At 32.2% G+C, this 20,987-nt stretch overlaps 4 protein-coding genes across 4 annotated transcripts; 3 read left to right on the forward strand and 1 right to left on the reverse strand.

Annotated features, from left to right (window-relative positions):
- Positions 1 to 8,515: 8,515 nt before the first annotated feature.
- LOC108684587 (flexible cuticle protein 12-like) lies at positions 8,516 to 9,805 on the forward strand. The gene is made up of 2 exons (XM_018188981.1): positions 8,516 to 8,617; positions 9,312 to 9,805. Exons 1-2 carry the CDS (start codon positions 8,531 to 8,533, stop codon positions 9,627 to 9,629), a joined length of 405 nt encoding a protein of 134 aa, XP_018044470.1. The 5' UTR covers positions 8,516 to 8,530; the 3' UTR covers positions 9,630 to 9,805.
- Positions 9,806 to 11,881: 2,076 nt separating this feature from the next.
- LOC108684578 (flexible cuticle protein 12-like) lies at positions 11,882 to 13,174 on the forward strand. Its single transcript, XM_018188968.1, has 2 exons — positions 11,882 to 11,925; positions 12,179 to 13,174. Exons 1-2 carry the CDS (start codon positions 11,917 to 11,919, stop codon positions 12,485 to 12,487), a joined length of 318 nt encoding a protein of 105 aa, XP_018044457.1. The 5' UTR covers positions 11,882 to 11,916; the 3' UTR covers positions 12,488 to 13,174.
- Positions 13,175 to 14,354: 1,180 nt separating this feature from the next.
- On the forward strand, positions 14,355 to 17,349 carry LOC108684577 (sodium-dependent phosphate transport protein 1, chloroplastic-like). The gene is made up of 8 exons (XM_018188967.1): positions 14,355 to 14,922; positions 14,993 to 15,152; positions 15,598 to 15,710; positions 15,793 to 15,924; positions 15,998 to 16,205; positions 16,366 to 16,510; positions 16,589 to 16,703; positions 16,796 to 17,349. Exons 1-8 carry the CDS (start codon positions 14,731 to 14,733, stop codon positions 16,949 to 16,951), a joined length of 1,221 nt encoding a protein of 406 aa, XP_018044456.1. The 5' UTR covers positions 14,355 to 14,730; the 3' UTR covers positions 16,952 to 17,349.
- A 305-nt stretch (positions 17,350 to 17,654) lies between these two features.
- Positions 17,655 to 18,755, reverse strand: LOC108684596. The gene has a single exon (XM_018188992.1). It carries the CDS (start codon positions 18,609 to 18,611, stop codon positions 17,655 to 17,657), a length of 957 nt encoding a protein of 318 aa, XP_018044481.1. The 5' UTR covers positions 18,612 to 18,755.
- Between the last annotated feature and the right edge of the window lie 2,232 nt (positions 18,756 to 20,987).

The following is a 20,987-nucleotide window of genomic DNA, read 5'->3' on the forward strand; positions in this document are numbered from 1 at the left end:
AAATTTTATTGTATTTAACGTATTTAAAATATTTATTTCGAAATATGTCTTTTTAATATTGTTTAAAAACAATGGTTTGTAAAAGATATATTTATTTTGCTATATAAAATAATGTAATTTTTACCAATTCTGATTGAAATATTTCGCTCTTTGTCGGGTGCAACAGAAACACGTTCTTCTTCTCGATCGCGCAACTGACTGCAAAGGTCGACTGTCACGATCGGCAATCCACGTGAGAAACTGCGAGAAGTACTCTCGTGCTCTATCGATCGATATTGTCCCAGAGTCTCAAATGTCGAACAATTGCATTTCCGCGATGCGCGGATGCAAAATGAGGTGAGCATCAAATGTATCTTCTCCACCAATGTAGCTCCAGTAAAACACAGAGGAAAGTTATAATAATATAATATCATAAAGATATCATCATGTCCTTATTTGTCACTTATAAGTTCATTTTTAGGTGCGGGATGTATCAATTGCATACGATCTAACTGAGCACAAGTCAATCAGAGCATTAGAAAAGAAAACTCTGTACGCAAAAGTCGCTGTGATTGGCAGTGGACAATTGCAACAGTATGCAAGTGAATCACTCCCTCAAATGTGTTATGATGACGCCTATATCATGACTTTATTATGACTCTGTGTTCCACCTGGGAGAATTCACGAAGGGAGATTAAATGCGATTGTATGTCGCGTTGTCCTCAATGATAAATCCGCGTCTGTTTGTGTCACGTGTACATTTTCATGTGAGAGCATTCTTCAGCACGGTTCATTCGCTCCGCCAGTCTCTTTGAGGAAAAGTTCACGGGGGTCCCGGCAGATTATCGGCAATAATGAATGCGAGCTGCCTGCGCAGCACTGCTTCTAAGAAATTGAGGAGGCAGTAGGTAATTGATAATTTTCCGACGTCGAGCGTTCCTTCTCGTGACCTTCTGCATGTGCAGAAAACTGCGTTTTATCGCGTACGAATTAATGGACGTGCAGTTTCCTCCACTTTGTTTCGAAGATAAAAATTGGGAATAATACTGACAAGAATATCGCGACTACTATAAATCTAGTAGATACTTTCTGGAGTTGATTAAAATCTGTAACATAATTATTATCGCTGTTATAAGAATCTCTAAATTTATGTTAATTAAAAGGCACTAATTAATTTCAAGGAACCAAAATGACATAATACTAAGAATATTTTAATAAGAATTATTTATTTAATAAGAAGTATCTAAATTTTTGCAGATATAACATAAAAAATTGAATTATTTGGTATTTTTGACAAAGAGATTTATAATTGAGTGAATCTATAGATGGATCTAATAGATCCAGCTTCTGTAAAATTAATTTAATAATTTTTCTATACAACTAAATTAAAAATCATAAATCCTGCGGTATATATAAAAATTCTTGAACATTCTAGCCAAACCGGCTTGGAACTTCACGAAAACATTGACATATTTAACGCTAATCACAACAGGAATGAGAAAACATTCTTCGTAACTTGGGCTTATGGTCCTTGACCATAATACTTCGTTTCCGCCACAGAAATAAATCTGCGTTTCCAGAAGTTCTGAGGGTCCGATTCATATTTTTTGCCTTCTACCTTTTGTTGATTGCGTGGCTGGATTTGAATTTACATCAGATGCGAAGTAGAAGGGAAGAATCTGCATTTTTGATCATGTAACGTTCCAGCACCGATCTTTTCCTGAAGATAAGCTGTTGTTTGCTTCATTCATTCGGCATGTAAATCTCCGCGATAAGTGGCACAGCGTGAGTTTTCCGTATCGCTTTACGAAAGAAGAATCGCGTGCGAGCGCAATTATCTCGCGTGATTCGATTATCTCCTTTTGCGATTTCGTTATTCATGTTACTTTGTCTTCCCATACATCAATGTCTCGTTAAACTCACGCTCTGTAGTTTTTGTCAGATTTTAAAATCAAATTTTGTATATAATTTTGTCATATATTTTGTATGTATGTATATATTTCTAATTATTTTTAAATGTATTCATATTATACAACACATAAAATTAAAAAAACATTCAAGCAGAAGTCATCACGACATAATGACGTCAATCAGCAATAATTCATTACGTCGTTTTAACGTTATCGTGACTTGTTGTTTTGCTTGGGTAGAATTTTATTTCTAAACTCTGATGCAACTTACAGATCATTTAAGGTGAACTTTATTAAATTTATCGATGATAAATGTAAAATAGAAGAAAAGAATATACACCTCACAATTCTTTTCTGCGATTGTAGATGCACGAGTGATTGTACAGAATTCCTCGAGGACGTGTATTCATACGAATGTATCCACCTTGATAACGATATAATTTAAAGCGAGACGTTCTTTCATTGAAGCTCACCTTTCGCGACGTCAGCTACTATTTACCGCCATCTTTAAACATCCTTGTAGGACCTTCGGCAAGAGGTCATATCCTGCAGGTGCAATTTTCTTATCTAACTACGTTATCGTATGGGACGCGAGAAGAATTCCACATCAATTATGAAAGATATCAATAAATAATCGTATCACTCGGTAAATGCACGTGGGTGATCTGACCCATCACCGATTAGCGCCTTCGGCGATTTCTTTATCGCGAGATAGACAAATCGATCGATGCGTATCGTGAAAAGGATCTTCGACGAACGAATTGCTGCGCTCATATGGAAAGATTTTACTAATTGTAAGATATCTGAAAATTTAATTTAGATACAGATCTGAAAATAATTTTGTTGGACTATCAAAATAATTATGTTTGAAATTTAAATATAATGAGCAATCACAAAGGTACAAATGGCAATAAGAACCAGTTAAATATTATATTTGTGTGTTTTAATTTTTTATTAAATAACAAATTAATTAAACATTTTGACTCCTCGATAATTAAGGATGACCAAAAACGTTTTTTTGTTTTATTAATTTGTTATTTAATGAAGACTTTGAATTTGCATAAATATCTAATCTTGATTGGCATTTTTATAATGAGCGATGTTGTAAACAATTTTTGATATTCCAGCAATCAGTTTGAGCATCCTACAAAATTATTTTGGTAATTTAATAAAATCGTGGCTATATCTAGCTAAATTTTTAGATACTTCAACAAAATCGTTTTTTCCGTGGCAGTAGTTCGCGGTAGAACTGGCCAGACAAGCACGACGCGATCACAGCTATTCCTTGTAGTATAACGCCATTTGGAGATATTAATTATGCAAATTCCGAAACTCTTAATTTCACGATTAGTGCGATGCATTTTAAATCAATGCATATTTTAAATCAATTCCTTTGCAGTCAAGATACGCCGATAATTTTTCGAGATAATTTTTCGAGCGCGAGAGAAAGAGAGAAAGAAGGAAGAATTTTTAACTAACCAGACTCGCATCTCTAACATAAGCTTAAATGACCTCTGCTGCTTGGAACGTTACTTTACGTCATCATTAGCATGTGTAATACTGGCCACTAGAGAGAGATCCAAGAAATCGTAAAGAATAACCAATTAAGGACGACTTCTCGCGTTGGCTTCTCCGGATTAGTTTTACCACCTTGTCGTAAATTCAATAGCTGAAGATAGGCCAGCTGTAGATAATTCCCCTACCGAGGAAGAACGATAGATCAGAAGTACACCGTACCATGCGACTTCACTTCGTCGTTTAATGCATGCGAGCAGCCGGTGTACAGACTCATCCGTCCGTCGACAGAGTGTGGCATTTAGGATCGATGCCATCGTGCTCGCGGCGGTGATGTTACGCAAGGTGTGCCTTTAACTGGCAACGGCGACGACCTCGTGCGGTCCAGCAGGATTCTTGCGAAATTCCCGACCCGTGTGCAAGTTCCTCGTTGAAAAGCGGCGTCGCCTCCGTCATTCTTCGTCTTGTCTTTTGCCCAGTGGGATCGACAGACTCGCTCCCCGGGAAGTCCGTGTTAGAATCGTAATTTCGAGACAGACAATTTTCCTGGACACATTAATTCTCGTACATTCCTCTGTTTAATTATTTTTCACAAAAAAAAACGCATCTCAACATTTGAGATCTCAATTTTATTCATGGAAAAGAAATGAAGTATAGTAAGAACTGAAGTATCTACACTAAAAAAAATTTACTAAATCTTAATACATATTTCTTATAATAGATAATAAAGTAAATGTTTACTTATTCAAAGAAATATGTATTAAGATTTAGTAAATTTTTTTATACAGTATTTTTTTACTACAGTAAAAAATATTTATTCAATAAAAATGATGATTAAATCAAATTAATGATTCTTATACCAGATAAATAATTGTTTACATTTAAATATTTATTTAGACCTATTCAAATAAATATTTATTAAAAGTTAGTAGCTTTTCAATAAAAATTTAGCAACATGTGGGTCTAAAAATAATTTTGTTGGATTATCAAAATTAAGTAAGCTCAAACTTGCTGAAAACTAGAATGTAGAATTTTTTGCAGCATTATTCATCATGCTTGAGTTTCCTATATAATTCTTTTGATGATCCAACAAAAATTATTTTCAAATCTATATCTAATTATCTACCTGCTCTCTAAATTCTTTGAAGTGGAATCTCTAAAGAGTAAAAAGTGAGGTAAAAATTTTGAAAGAAGGTAGCTCAATTTTCAAAGATTTCACTTTTTAAAAGATTTCACTCTTCAGAGTAAGATTTATTTTAAAAGAGGGTGAAAATTTTTAGATATTTCAGCAAAAATATTTTTCGTGGATTTCTATTCGCTTCTTTATTTTAAATCGAGACTTTTTAAATTTGCTAATCACAAAATCGACTTCTAATACTTCATGGGAATTAAAAAGTTTCTTATTGAAACCATTAGAAATTGTCAGCAGGTTATTAATTGTTAGCATAGGATAGCATAGGATCAACTTCAGGGTTCTCGTACGCAGCGCGTAACGTGCTGAGGATCTTTGCGTAACGCCGACGCGTGACGAACGGTTCGCATCTGTTTATCCGGAATGACGGCATCTCCTTTTTGCATCCATTTGTGCCGTCTGTAATACCATCGTACAATCGATTATACAATAATATCGCGCCTTAAAAAGATGTTCTCGCCACAGAAAGGAAAAATCACGATCTGACGTGGCCGCTACGGAACGATGCACTAACTCGATTAGTTATCTATATATGATATTCCAGAAGCTTCGAGCTTGCAGACTTAATGATTTTTTGCGAATTTTACAATTTTAATTTTAGCAGTGTTACATCCGAAATTATTCAGAACAATATTACAAAAGAAATTATAAACATACTTTGCATATCGAAAATTCAGAACATATTATTAAAATTACCTTTCTTTATTTATCTCTGTTTTTAAAATAAAATTATATTTATCTTATACGTCATTTTTTACGTCAATTTACTTGATATTATAATATATTTCTAATTCTTCTCAAATGTATTCATATTATTTCGCATGTAAAATTAAAAAATTGAAAAATTTCTTTTTTTCTCAAGAATTTTGCAATATCTTATTGGAAGATAAATCGATCTGCCTATAATTTTTTTTACTTATTTCTTTCAATTTATCTTTGTTTTAAAATAAAATTATATTTATTTTATACGTCATTTTTAATTTACTTGATATTATAATATATTTCTAATTCTTCTCAAATATCGTATTATTTCGCATGTAAAATTAAAAAATTGAAAAATTTCTTTTTTCTCAAGAATTTTGTAATATCTAATCTTATTGGAAGATCGATTTGCCTATAATTTCTTTTACTTATTTCTTTCAATTTGTGATTTAATCTCTTCTTAATTTTCATCAATAACAAACAAATGGATTCGAACGTCTAAATTCTTTCCTTCTTTTTTTAGAAATTAATTCTTTACCTTTAAAATGTGTGAAGGTAATTTGCGGTGAAATTTAATAAATAATGAAAGATGAGGTACAGAGAGGGCGAGGCTATTGGAAACGTTATTCTTCATCAGTGATGCGAACCAAAGTGCCGATTGGCTAATTTGACGATAACGACTCTCAGGTATTAATCGGTAACTTAGCCTGTGGCGTTTGTACAATGTATTATTAGTTTCAAACGTTCGTAATTATACGAGGCGGGGTGTATTTCAATATAACATAGCTACGTGCAACCTCTGATTACATACGCATATGATATAACTCGATACGCGAGGCTTGTTGATCATATAGACGCATTAGAAAGTTCGATACAATGATAATATAATGACATATTATATAATATGTAATGACACGTACGCGCGCACATAATTGTCCAATGTTTAGATAAGATAGACAAAGATAAAGAGCGATGTATCACTGCGTGGAGAAAGTTAATAGTTTATTTAATTCAATAATAGATTCAGCAGGAACGATAATAGTAATTCAATTTTTAATAATATATAAAACAAAATTATATTTTTTTTTCATAAAATCATTTAAGAATGTTAATTAAAATGTTAATAAATCTTCAATTTTCCATGTAATGAATTCTCGTATAAATCGAACACGCGTGGTGCGTCGTTGACTTGTCCTCCCACAAAGAAGATCTTTACTCTTCGGTAACGTATCGGTCCTCTTTCTCTCTCTCTCTCTCTCTCTCTCTCTCTCTCTCTCTCTCTCTCTCTCTCTCTCTCTCTCTTTCTCAGTCTCGATCATTAGCATAAGCTGTTTGCTTATGTAACAGAATACTTTCTTTTCAAATCTTGGCCAGTGCGCATCATTTCTTCTTCATTACTCAGTGGTATAATTCGTGTCAGACAATAAGATATTCATGTGTCATCGATCAAAGATATATAACGAGAAAGCTCAGATTTCTTCTATTTTTACGAAGAATCTTATTATTGACTATCAATAGTCAATTTGACTATTTGACTGCCATTTGAATATTGATTTCGATTTCAAACAAAAGATATTTAAGATATAGTGGAGAATTAGAAACCAGACCAAAAATTTTGTTACAAAAAATGGTGAAATAAAATAAAATAAAATACTTTCTTGATATCGCGATAAATTCTATTTGTATTAGTCAAATAGACAACAATTTTCCGTGACTTTGAGGGGCCTGGCCCCAATTGATGTGATTGAAAAGAATGTTGTTTAAAACAATTAAAATAGTTCTATAACTGATATTCATAATCGATTCTTATTTTTAAGACTATTTTAAGTTCAGCCTTAAAATGTCGTAAATCAATAATTTAACTATTATTTTAGCATCTTAAGATATTAAAATGATCTTGAAATAAAAATCGACTTGAATATCGATCTAAAATACATTTATATAGTTCCATTTATCATAAAGATTATGCGTTTCGTGGGTTTTCTCCGTGAGAAAAGAGATCCATCCAGTTCCATTTATCATTTTAGAAAAAAATTATATTTTTATACAATTGCTTATTATTAAAAAAATTTTTATAAAATAATATAAATTAAACATATTTTTATATTTTTATTTTTAGCCAATCGGTGGATGCATCCGTCAATTTATTAATCACAAAGAACCACAAAGAAGTTCCAATAATAATTCACGAGCTCATGCACCTATAATTTTCTCTTAATTTTATTACACGCTAAATGAAATGTTTTGCTCAGTGGATTTCGATGAATCGTAACGTGATGCAACAGGAGTCATGTATGATTGATTACCGACTTGGATTCACAAAAAATTTAGTTAATTGATCAAATACATTAGAGCTACATGCACACATGCGCGTTAATATTCGCATCGGATGAGCCTGTGCATATATTGCATAACATAAAAACATAGTAAAGACCAATGGATTAAGATTTAACGAGGACATAGGAGGTAAAGGATTTACGTGTAACCTTTAGAGCTTATCTCTTAAAGTGCATTTGAAATTGCTCCCAGATTAATCCGTGACTATTAACTTTAAAATTACGACAGCGCTTGGACCAATGCAAATGGTACAATCGCGCGTTTCTCGACAAGCAAATATCATAAATGTATTATTACAATCGTTGCGTTCGCATATCGAAAAACAAAATTCCGCAGAAAATTGACAATTAAATCTCTCATAACTTTCCTCATACTTCCTTGATTTACAAAGGACGTAAATCATTCTTTGTGACGGGCATTGAGTTGAGCGACGAATTAGATGATGCTTTCCAGAAAAAGACGCAGTGTAACACAGTGATAATTTCATCTTTGTTTAACAGCAAACAACAAGGTATATAATAAATCATTGTGTTATATTGTGTCATCTGTGGGTGCCTTCCAACAATTAGATAGACATGGTATCTTTGTTTGCCAATGTTAAACAAAGATGAAACGATGACTGTGTTATACAGTCTCGCTTGTTGGAAAGCTCCCACTGTCTCTTACTGAAAAGCACTCAGAGTTTCGATCGCGACCTGTTCAGGTGAAACCTCTCCGTCCCAAGTCTGACATTCTCGACTGCGCGTAACATGTCGTTGTGCCATCGCTTGCCATCCGGTCGACCGGTCATTTAAGAATTTCGACACATGAACATGAAGATTTTGGTAACGCCGTGGATGATGGTAGGGCGCAATTTACATCGCACAATTCTGGCTATATATAATCGTCAACTGGCATGGTACATCGAATCAGTTTAGTGAGCCATCTCAAGTCAGATCGCCACTTGTTCTCTGAGAAAAAAGAACCTGTAGCCATGAAACTGGTACGTGTTCTACGAAAAATCAGTAAATGACGTTTTTTCAAAAGAGACAAACGAGTGTAGCTTTCTCGGCTAATTTTTGGGATAAGCTCTCGGTGAATCTCGCGATGTGGTGATTTCTCGGAAACTTTCGCTTGCTCCGAACCTCGAGGATTACGAAATATCACATCGTCGTGTTATCAAGCGATACACCAATTAAGGATATTATCATTTTCCAGAGGAATATACAAAATGTCTTGAGAATGTATTAGAATGACAGTTATATTATTGTCATCACGAGAATTTTTATCTTGTGCTAAAGAGAGAAATATGTATCTTCATCTCGTTATCTCGTATCTATTTTATTAATTTGTAAATTATTCTTTATATTTTTTATACTTTTACACGAAATTCGTGAAAAAAGGAATATGTTGTAACTTTACAAGAATCAGAGAATCAGATTGTCATAAGTTGCGAAAGAAGTGTCAAATTTATCAAAATATTATTTTATCACTAATGACGAATCGTCCCAGACAACGCAAAGTTTAAAAATTAGGATAGATGTCTTAAACATATATTTACGAAAAGCGTCTAAGAAACGTCTTAAAAACTTCTTGAAGACAAAGACGTCTTTTGTCTTGTATCTCAATTTTAGATTTTGAATAGACTAGGACAGATCATTTGACAAATCATTTTATTATTTTGCACGTTACTTCAGATTATCGCCTTCGCCGCCGTCGTCGTCGTCGCCCTCGCGGCTCCTCCTCAAAACTACCATGACCAGGCGGTCGTCGTGAAAGAGACTCCACTGGATAACATCGGCCTCGACGGATACCAGTTTGGCTATGAGCTCTCCAACGGCCAGGCTCATCAAGAGTCAGCCCAATTACAAAATGCTGGCCATGAAAACGAAGCTCTTGTAGTCCGTGGTACCTTCACCTACGTCGACCCGGCGACCAACGTCAGGTACACCGTCAACTACGTCGCTGACGAAAATGGATTCCACCCCGAGGGAGCGCATCTGCCAGTCGCCTAAATCCTGAGAGAGAGTTCCACGAGAATTCCACCTGCCAATCTCATATCTGTGTTCTTATAATTTTTCGTCCAATTTCATATTTGAAGAGAACCTCAACTCTCTTGATCTCTCGATCACAGCGATCACACAGACAAATATGACAAACCTAGTTTTAAATAAATTGATTTTTAAATAAATTGATTGACTTAATCCTTGATATCTAAATTATTTCACATCTCATCCATTTTCGACACATTACTTTGATCGTTGGATAAGAAACGTTTTCGATAAATCAAAATTGAATCTTGAAAATGTAATGAATTCTACGAATCAATAAACGAGCAATTTGAATTAATCCCAGCAAAACATGATAATGAAATCGACATCAGCTGAACTTGACTTCGAAATCATCAAATCGATATTCGACATCGATTTTACTTTCATTTTTCACTGGGGATCGTTATTTGATTTGATTAATTTAATTGATTTTATAATATGATTAACAATATGTATTATATAAATAATTTTTTTTTTATAGAACAATAAAGATATAAATCATAATACCCATATTTTATTAATTGGTCTATAGTTTATATTACTCAATCATAATTCAATATTATGTAAGTATTAAATATATATTCAAATATATATTTATTACTATTATATATATTGAAATAATGCAAACGCGTTTTGAAACACACAATAATATGTTCCAATTATTTGTATTTTGCATTCAATTATGTCTTATTAGACAATACGTTGAAAAACAATGAAAAATCAAATGTTAAAAATTTACAATTTTCTTGAGTTGCTTATTTGTCAAATTTCTCTCATAATTTAACATATTTACAGACCTATTTTACATTTTTTAATTTGCAGCAACTAATTGTAAGTTGCGGCTTTTGCGAAAACTAAATATTATTTATCCACATATTTTTACAAAAATAATAAAAATCTATCGATAATATATTTAATAATAAAAATTTTTTTCTTAAATATTAAAATTTATTTTCTTAAATTTTCTTAATTATAAATCATTAATAAATTGATTTTAATTTAAGTGATTCCAAACTTAAAAAATTCATCGTCATCAACACAACCATTAAGTTAAAGATGATACGTTTCGCAACAAAATGTAGACCGAAAGAATCCGAATAGATTAATCAAGTAGTTTCTCTTGATCATATCGAAGGTTAAAAATGTGTTATTTTTACGTTGCTATTATTTTCAAGGCTTTAGCCTAGTAGTGTTCCTTGAGGGCGGCTAGAAATCTCATCACGAGATCATAACGTGATGCCGCACGCAGATTAAAAAGACGAGTGCCGAGGATCTCAAATTTAAATTTATTGGTACTTTACAGACCAGGGTCGTCTTAATTTATAAGACTGAGAATTTGCAAAATTACGTCTCTATAAAGGTTACATCAATAATTAATGATTGGAAATTCCTCAAATAGATTCTTGAAGAAAAGTGGAATTCCATCTTGCATACCCTTAAAAACTGCAAGAGAATTTTTTAACAAACTCAGCGAATATACTTCCATTCTAGACATTTGTTTATTAAATGAGATTTAATTGATATTATTGTTTATATATTTAAATAAATCTATATGACCCGATCGTATAAATCATATTTTAAAATAAATTTTACTTTAAAATAATTATTTTTAAATTATGTTAATATCTCAGGAAAAAATGTTTTATATATAATTATATATAAGCTTAGTATAATTATATATAAAATTATATATAATCATACAGAGAGAATTATACATAAAATATGTTCATTTATAAGCAAATATATAAAATTATATATAATTTCATATAATTTTTTTAATTATATATAATAATAAATATTTTTTCCCAGAATTACAATCTTATATAAAATGTCTGAAATAAGATTTATTTGACCCAAAATTCGTTTATTAATTACGTAGTTTTTGTCAATATTAACTTTTTGATAAATAATTAAATTCTATTATTGATAATAAAAAAATTATTTCTATAAAATAAGTACGATAAAATTTGCAAAAATCTCTATTAGTCTAATAGTTATCTAGGAGTGTGCGATTTTAAATGAGTAAAGTTTCTCAGATCGTTCGCGAAAAATTCTTATGAAGGTCGAAATTTGGACAATTGGTAGATGTATTAACTAACAAAATACGAAGAAGAAAGGTGAGAGGTGAATTAGTGTACACCCAGTCAAATTTTGGCAGTAGGAGGAACACTATAAAATCCCTGCTGATTTCGACTATCCACATCAGTCTTCTTCTTCAAACGAGAGTAGCTGTACCGCCTCCACATTCAACATGAAAACAGTGGGTATATACAAGATTCTCCCGAATTATAATTTAACAATGAATCAACTCTTGTTTTTTGGACGAGCGTATAAAATTTATCGCTAATTAATTCGAAGATTATGAGTCATAGCATCAAAATAGATACATCGGAATGCTATTATACTATTCGCACTACCAGTTATTAATAACTTCAATCACTTTTATCAACAATTGTGAAAAATGAAAACTAAACCAAATGACAACTCGATTAATTGACGTTCTCTTCCTGTAGATTATCGCCCTCTGCGCCCTCATGGCCGTCGCCATCGCAGCACCCCCTCACGATGAGACGGTCGTCGTGAAAGAGACACCACTGGACAACATTGGTGTTGACGGATACCAATATGGTTACGAGCTCTCCAACGGCCAGGCCCATCAAGAGTCTGCCCAGTTGGTGAATGCCGGCCATGAGAACGAGGCTCTCGTCGTCCGCGGTAGCTTCTCCTATGTCGATCCGGAGACCAACGTCAGGTACACCGTCAACTACGTCGCCGACGAGAACGGATTCCACCCCGAGGGAGCGCATCTGCCGTCTGTCTAAATGTATTAATTACCAGCGAGATACTAAAGTCGATATGAAAAACAACTAGCTCTGGATAAATTTGTCTAATGATCATCAAGTGGGCCTGGTGAGCCCGAAGAAATTGAAGAGTACAGATCGTTTCTCTCAGATCGTTTTAACCATCTGATATAAATATCTGCATAATTGACTTATAATGCAATAAATATTAAATTCACGATTTATTAATTATATACAAATGCTTCGTGGATGAATATATTAATTTACGTAATGATATCGAACGTATAACTACGAAGCTGTATTTTTTCAACAGTCATTATTTGAATGATCGAGTATGAACGATTGTTTTAAAAATATTGTTTTAAAAAATGAATGTTATGTTTTCACGTCGCGGATGTATAATGTACATATCTACGTTATAATAAATCGTAAAATTAATATATCGTATTATGAGTTAACATGAAATTCTTAATCGGTCTTTAATTACCTTATTGAAAATTGATTATAAATCGCAGTTCACAACATGGATTAATCGTATTTGGACTGCACAGCTATATTTGGAAAAATTCCAGTGATATTGCGATCTCTACAATTTCGTCATCACAGCGATGCGCGCAATTCTACCTTTTGCATTGTAATACAATACAATTCTGCATTTGTATTACAGTAGCTTTATCGATCTTAAATTAACAAGAATTTTATTAAAAATATACGCATAAATAATTATTTCCTTCCCTAATTACAATCGTCCTGAGAAACTCAATCGAGAAACTCTGTTGCAGCATTTGATTTTTCCCTTTTTCTTTTTCTCAAAAAAAGTTTGTTGTTAAAACTTAATTTTTAAAAATAAAATGTGTACACATTTCGTATTCTTAATTTTTTAAAATAAAATACAAATATGTACACATATTTGTATTTTATTTTAAAAAATTAAGAGTACGAGTTAGTATAATCTTGCTAAATTATTTGAGTAGTTAAGGGATTACTTTACAACTTTAATAGTCTAACTTACAATTTAGCCTTTAGAAATACTGTAAAATTTATGGAATTCTTGAATTTATGTATGTTAATTTTTACATTAATAATTAAATTCTGGTAAAAGTGTCTGAATAATTCATACATTTTTGGAATCCGTCGTAATCAATATACTTGTTATTTAAAAATACGTATATTATCATACACATAATTAATCAATTTTAATTGTTAATTATATTTAATTGTTATAAATGATTAATTATTTATATCTCTGCTTTAGTTATTTATATTTCTGCATAATTGTTTTTATGCTTGACACTGTTAAATTAATTAAAGTAGATCGCGTTGCTTGAAATCCCCAAAAATGTTTGCACTTAAAATGAGATAAATATATATTTGGATGTTGAAGAGATCAAAGAATTAAGCAAAGAGAGAAAAGTGCTGAATACAAAAAGTGAACAACGAAATAGTGAATAGACTTATTATTTATATATTGTTCACTTAAAACCAATTTAATGGTAAATCATCATTAATTCAAATTTATTTATTTATTTATTTTCTATCATATTCAGTACTATTTTTTATTTTTAATTTATAATTGTGATTGAAAGTGATTTGTCAATTGAATTATATAATTCCTATTAACAATTTATTGGCAAAAAATATATATATAGATATTAGTTAAATGTTAGGGATTAATATTAGGAATTCCTATTAATAATTTATTGGCAAAAAAGTATATTAGTCAAATGTATATTGTGAATCAATATTGGATTTACTTAAATTGAATTTATTAATTAATAAATTATGAACGGGAACTAAGTACATACATACCTAAACGCGAATACAGTTTATTCATTAACCATTCTTAGGACTTAGGCTTCCCTCTGTCGGGATCGATCGTGTTGACACGTCGAATTGTCTTCGTGGTTCTCACGTCTTGTCGTTAATAATGACGTTTAATTGCGATTTCTAACATTAGTGTAAAGTGTTTATCTGTGCGGGACGGGCGCATAAATACAATCCCGATGATCCCGATGGTTTTACCGTTACGTACAAACGGTACATCATCAACATTCATTATTCTACGATAGTGTAGAGGTTAGAAATCTGCGTACTCCACATACTAGCTCGCGTTTGTCGACGTTTTCTTTTTCTCATTTTTCCACGCGTTCATAAACTTATAAGCGAGGAAGGATCAGCTGACAGGAACGTACCGAGCCTGGGCGATGAGATGATCATTGGCGGTCGTTAAACTTGGTCGATTTGACGGTGCCTGGAGATCGACAATGGCAAAATTCAGGATGTTACCGCGCACGTCGCGCATCGTGGCCCTCTGCTCGGCTGCGAATTTTATAAACGCCGCGGACAGGGTCATCATGCCCATTGCCATCGTGCTGATGACCGATGAGTTTAAATGGAATCTGTATTGGCAGGGATGGATACTGTCTGCGTTTGCTTTCGGATATTTCACTAGTCAGGTAATTCGTATGCTTTGTGTCACCGCTAATGAAAATGCAGCGCTTATAATGTGTCATTCTCTCCTTCAAGATCATCGGCGCAAGCACAGCAAGTCGTTTTGGCTGCAAAACTGTACTTATGCTAGCGGTTCTACTATGGTCCATTAGTACGGTCATCACACCATTGCTAGCACAGTCGGTACCATTACTCATACTCTGTAGGGTGATCCTAGGACTAGGAGAAGGATTAGGTAAGGATAAAGAAAGAATTATTCGAAGCAGATGTGAGGTCTGTTCTTTGAAAAGTATTGAATTGATGCAATAAATTGGAGTGAAATAAATTTAATTATTTCACTCCAACTTATTGCAACTATTGCAGTATATACCAATTCAAACATTACTATATTTATTTCACTCCAACTTATTGTTCCACTTGCAGTTTAGAACATTCTTTGTAAAAGAACAGACTTGAGACCTATTTTTCTTCTTTATTTCTCCAAGAAGATAATGAATAACGCAAGAAATTGAACAGAGGCCTATTCTTTTTACCTATTTGTAAACTTCTTATATGGTTTATCTTTCCACTTTTTGTGTAAAGAAAACATTAGGATAAAAAATAAATAATGCTAGAAGTTTAAAAAAAAAAACAGCCCTAATGCATTCTGAGATTAGGAATTAATTTGAGATTGTTTGTAGGCCTACCAGTGATATTTCATTTATTCGCACATAATGTTCCTGTGGAAGAAAGATCACGCGCTTTTGGCTACCTAGTAGCTGCTGGTTCTGTTGGCCAAGTGGTCGCATCTGTTGTAAGTGTCATTTTACTCAAAATGTACGTTAAATTATAAAAAAAATTATGTTTTACAAATCGTACGTCTTTCCATTTGTTAGGTATGTTCCCACTTGGCGTGGCAAACTGGATTTTATTTATTTGGGACAATAGGTATCGTATGGACTATATTGTGGCTGATGCTATATCAAGAAACTAATTCTCAAGATGAGATTCCATTATTTGTTCCTAAAGTAAAGTTCTGTCCGTCATTTAATTTACTTTCAATTTTATTTTTGGTATTGATGTTTTATAATTGATTGACAGGTAGCTCAAAATAGAAGCTTACGTTGGACTGAGTTTATTGCTCACTGGCCCCTGTGGGCTTTGTATATAGCACATTTTGCAATGAATTGGAGTAATTATATAATAATGCAATGGCTGCCAACTTATTTGGCAAGAAACTTATCTGCGAATACGGAGAGCATTAGTTTGACAGCCCTCCCTTATATCGTTAATTCTCTTATTGGTATTGGTAAGTATTATATATTAGGTGTAGTAAAAAGAAATCCATTATTTTTGCATGAAATTAAATGGAAAAATAATGGATTTCTTTTTACTACATCTAATATATAATTATGTATATTTCAACTTTGTTTTAAATATTTTTCAAAACTATTCTCTTTTTTTTTCAGTTGCTGGTCACAGTGCTGATACTTTAATACAAAAAAGATGGTCTGTTTTGTCGGTTAGAAGATTAATGACAAACATAGGCCTAATAGGACCAGGTGCTTTTCTATTAGCTTTTTGTGCTGTAGATAATTTGCTTGCTGCAGTCATGTATGTATAATAACTGGTCTTATATTTTCTATTTTTTTCTATGTTTGATTTTTTCTTTATAAAATTATTATCTTACAGCTTTGTTTCGATATCTATGGGCCTCTGTGCGTGCAATTCAGCCGGACACCTAAGTAATCACGCGGATATAGCTCCGAATCATGCGGGAATTACGTTTGCTGTTTCAAATACAATTGTAAGCATTTTTTTATCTACAACAAGTCAATACCGATACGATCGCCGTAAAGTTGACTACATTATCTGTGTCGTGTATATCTTAATTTTCAGGCAACGGTACCTGGAATTCTTTGTGGACCATTGACAGCTGAATTAGTAACTGCTTCGCACGGTTGGTGGATGCCAGTTTTTGTGTTAGCGGCAGCGATTAATTTCACCGGGGCTATAATATACCAAAGCCATAGTTCGGCGCTTCCAGTGTTGTGATATGCTCTATCTCTCATCCAGCGATTATTTGTTATTGAAAAGAAGAAAAAGGTTGTAAAGAAGAAAGTGTTTGTTGAAAACACTGAGATGCCTGTTTGCTTTTAGATCATTTTGAATGATTCCCAATGAAGTAGCTACGAACGTTTACCAGAATGTTGGTGTGATGCGTTTTGTCATCGCGTATCAATCAGTCGAAGACATATCACGATGTTTTATTTATATCTTAAATAAATTTTTATTATCTTTTTTGAGGCAACAAAGTGTGATTTTGATAGACAGTGCCATAACTTGAAGGAAAGAATGGAATTATTTGAAAAACTAACTGAGAAATGCAAGACACATTTATGAAACTCATCATACATCTTAATCAATATATGTATTGTATCACTCAAGAATTAGCGGAAAACATTTTGTGATTGTTATAATAAAAATTAAAATTTTTAATTATGTGGTTAGGATATAAAATGTATATTCTATAAAACTTAAGACTGTACATAGAAGAAATTTTAACTTTCACGTTTATATATTTTTAAAAATATTTTAGCACATGGGAGAAATGATCTGTTCATTTACGTATTGTAAGAACTGGAAAATGAGAAGACTTACGAAATGATAAAATTTCAAACAATTTAAAATATAATTTAATAATGTTTATACATAAAAATAAATATATATTAATGATACTTCTGCTATACAGCAGATATTATAAAGATAAGTCCTTTCTCAAGTATTCCGACTGCAATATTTGCGACAGCGTGTCTCTCGATAAATTTTCGTTTAATCCCATTTTAATGAAGGCGTTATCTTGGAAATTTGTTGCGCTTGAGTGTCTCCGAATTTTGAAAGATTTCGCTTTCCTCGGTCGTGTATCATTATATAATTCCATATTCTCGAGGGACATATCATGAATTTTTCTATTTTCTTCGACAGAATCAACGGATGTCATTTGTGTGGCGTTAGTTACAGTATTTGAGTAAGAGCGATATGCATCGTCTTCGCTTGCGTAATTTTCCGAATCGTAGTCGTCGCTGTGTCTTTCGAAATTTTCATACAACATGTTCGGTTCAATATTATGACTCGCTAGAATATTTTCAATATCCCTTATAGATGGTGGTTTATTTTGAGAATATTCTTCCTTTTTCGCTTCGATGTTGTATGATTTATAAATATTATCAGTGTGATGTTGTAGATACTCCTCGATAGAAGATCTTATCTTTGCTCTTATTCTATTTTCATCTATAAACTTTGGCTTCATCATAGTTGTATCTTGTTTCTTATTTGATTCAATTATATGGATTGATCTTTTATCATCGAGGATGTTGTACTCGTGCGCTTCAGTGTGTATAGACTGCTTTTTCGCAGAGTTCGATGACAGAAAATTCTTATTTAATTGTTTATCTGTTAAAATATTTTCCACACCTTCGTCGAATCGTAACCTTGCCATATCTTTATCAATTGTTTTACTATCTTTGTTTCTCAGAATAGATGCTGATTTAGTCCTCGCTTTTTTGTCGGGAAAGATTAAGTTTCTTATAATTTCAGCTTCTTCTTGTAATCTTGGCTTGCTCATTTTGAGAACATTATTCGCGCTTTTGTGCAAGTAACGATTCGCCTTGGGATCCATGTAATTTCTCTGAACTCTGTCTAACTCGCACATCATCTTCTCTAGTGTCTCGTATACTTTTTTCGTTTGGACATTGTCAGTGCGATCCTTACCCTTCGTCCAATCTTTTTCTCCTCGTAACTCTAGCCACGCAGACTTTACTTTCTCCACTTCGCGATCTATGTCTTCTTCGACTGAGGTATAAACGATCGAAATGTATAATTTTTTAAAATTATAATTTAAATAATAAAAAAGGTATTAAAAACAATATTTGAAGAGCGAACAAAGATATTCGATAAAAGCATAGAAATTTACATTCTTTGTCAACTTGTTTGTTTAGTATTCTCGTCGGATTCTCTCTACCAAGTATTGGAAGGCAAGTATTTTCCGTCGAAGAAGAATTCGTTACATTCAAATCTGGATCATTTGTCACGAAATCGATATGTGACTTCAATTTCGGCAAGACAGCGGATGACCTCCGTTTCACAAGATCTATATAAGAAGTATACATTAATGCAGAATATCTTGGAATTAAATATTTTTCTGTGAGTATCTAAATATTTCACCTGTGGTTGTGTTTCAAAATTTACAATATTGAAAATCTATAGTGACATAAACTATAAATTTTCAGTACTGGCAATAAATTTTGGAATCTAGCTTGTATTTTTATCGATTATGTAAATCTTAAAACGTATAATAATTTAAAAATTCGAATGGACAAAGAGACAATGTTTAATTTAATTAGTTTCATACTTGTTTGAAGCAACGTATGCGCAGAGTTATTTTTATAACACAAAATAGTCTGAGTCGTTAATGGACGTGATTGTTCAATATTGACAAATGGATTAAATTCATAGATGAAATTGCTTGTCGCCGAAATTCTTTTTATGGGACGTACAGGTAATCTTTTTCCCTGCTTTATTATATTTTCCGCTATCTGTCTCGAAAAAAATATTCTTATTAATATTTAATCAGCATTAACAAATTTGTAATTATCATTCTTGAAATAAATTAAAAAAAACTATTGTATAATGATTCCAAGTAACACAGAATATAAAATAGACATTAAAAAAGTCTATTTTAATCTACCATAGTTACTGTGTCATCTTTTAATAAGTTTGTTATTTTTAGCTGAATTTTTTTTGCATAGCTTATCTTTTCTCTTTTTCTCTTTAACATGAAAAGAAAAAGAGGAAAGATGAGATTCAGCATTAAAAAGGAGAGGCCTATTATTACTCTGCTATTTGAAATGCAAATTATGTGTATTTTTTGGCGATATATATATTAATTATGGATCTTAATGAATTTTTAAATAGAAAAACGTACGATATTGCGTTTTATTTTAGTTCCTTGGATATTCTTGTTAAAGAATTTTGCTTCAGTTTTATTCAAGACAGTATCGGCTTGTAATTTTTGATTGCCATCCAATTTATTATAATAAGGATTCAGGTTATTCTTATTTTGATCGCCATACGCCTTTAGATCTCGTGGAAATTGCCGAAATTTCTCATCATTGATTTTAGCAAAATGCGTTCTATATGGATTAAAAAATTTTAGACGTATAAATTAAAGTCAACGTGTACTATCGTTTACAAGAAGATAAAAATTTTACTTTGCATAAGTTTCCATGCAAAAATTGTGTACCTCTGAACACAATTTATTTCCATTCTTGTCCACACTGTTACAATTAGCCGTTCTTTTAATCTTCTTTTGATTATATTGACGCGATTTTTTGATACTGTAAATTAATTTATGTCATATATAATTATGTATATGTTTAAACGCATATGTGATCTCTTTTTCTCACTTCGTTCCGGAGAGAGAAGTTAATTTGCCTTTCAGTATGTTCGCGTGCTCTAGCAATGCCTTCTCCTGTGTTTCCCGTTCTGCTTTTTCCACGAAAACAGACAGAGCGTTAATTCTATTATACTCCTCACAATTTTGTGTCTTGATACGGATAGTATTTAGATTCACGGCGAAAGGGAATAAGGCATAATAAGAATATGAAACGATTCAAAACGATTTTGATTTAAAAATTGATGTGTCTTTTGAATTTTATTTCTCAAATCGTGTTTCGCGAAACTATATAGTGAGATTTTAAGACAGATAAAAAATGTATATTATTTTTATATGTATATTTTTAGTAAATCTATTAAAAGCCAAGCAACGCTTGGAAATGAGAAAATCGCCGACCGCGTATTACGTGTTGCACATTGACGTAACTTTTCCAACTTCATTCATATTTGATCATAAAAAAAATATCAAAATCGATATCCGATTTCATTTAAAAAAACATTGAAACATCATCAATGGAGAGAATTCGGATATACATTCATTCGTTCGAATAGAAAAAAAAACAAAAGGCTTTATTTATCAGTCTTTATTCGTATAACTAATCGACAAGATCAAAATATATTTATATTATTTTTAAAT

The sequence above is a fragment of the Atta colombica genome, unplaced genomic scaffold (genome assembly GCF_001594045.1).
Source record: "Atta colombica isolate Treedump-2 unplaced genomic scaffold, Acol1.0 scaffold136, whole genome shotgun sequence".
Classification (NCBI taxonomy): Eukaryota; Metazoa; Arthropoda; class Insecta; order Hymenoptera; family Formicidae; genus Atta; species Atta colombica.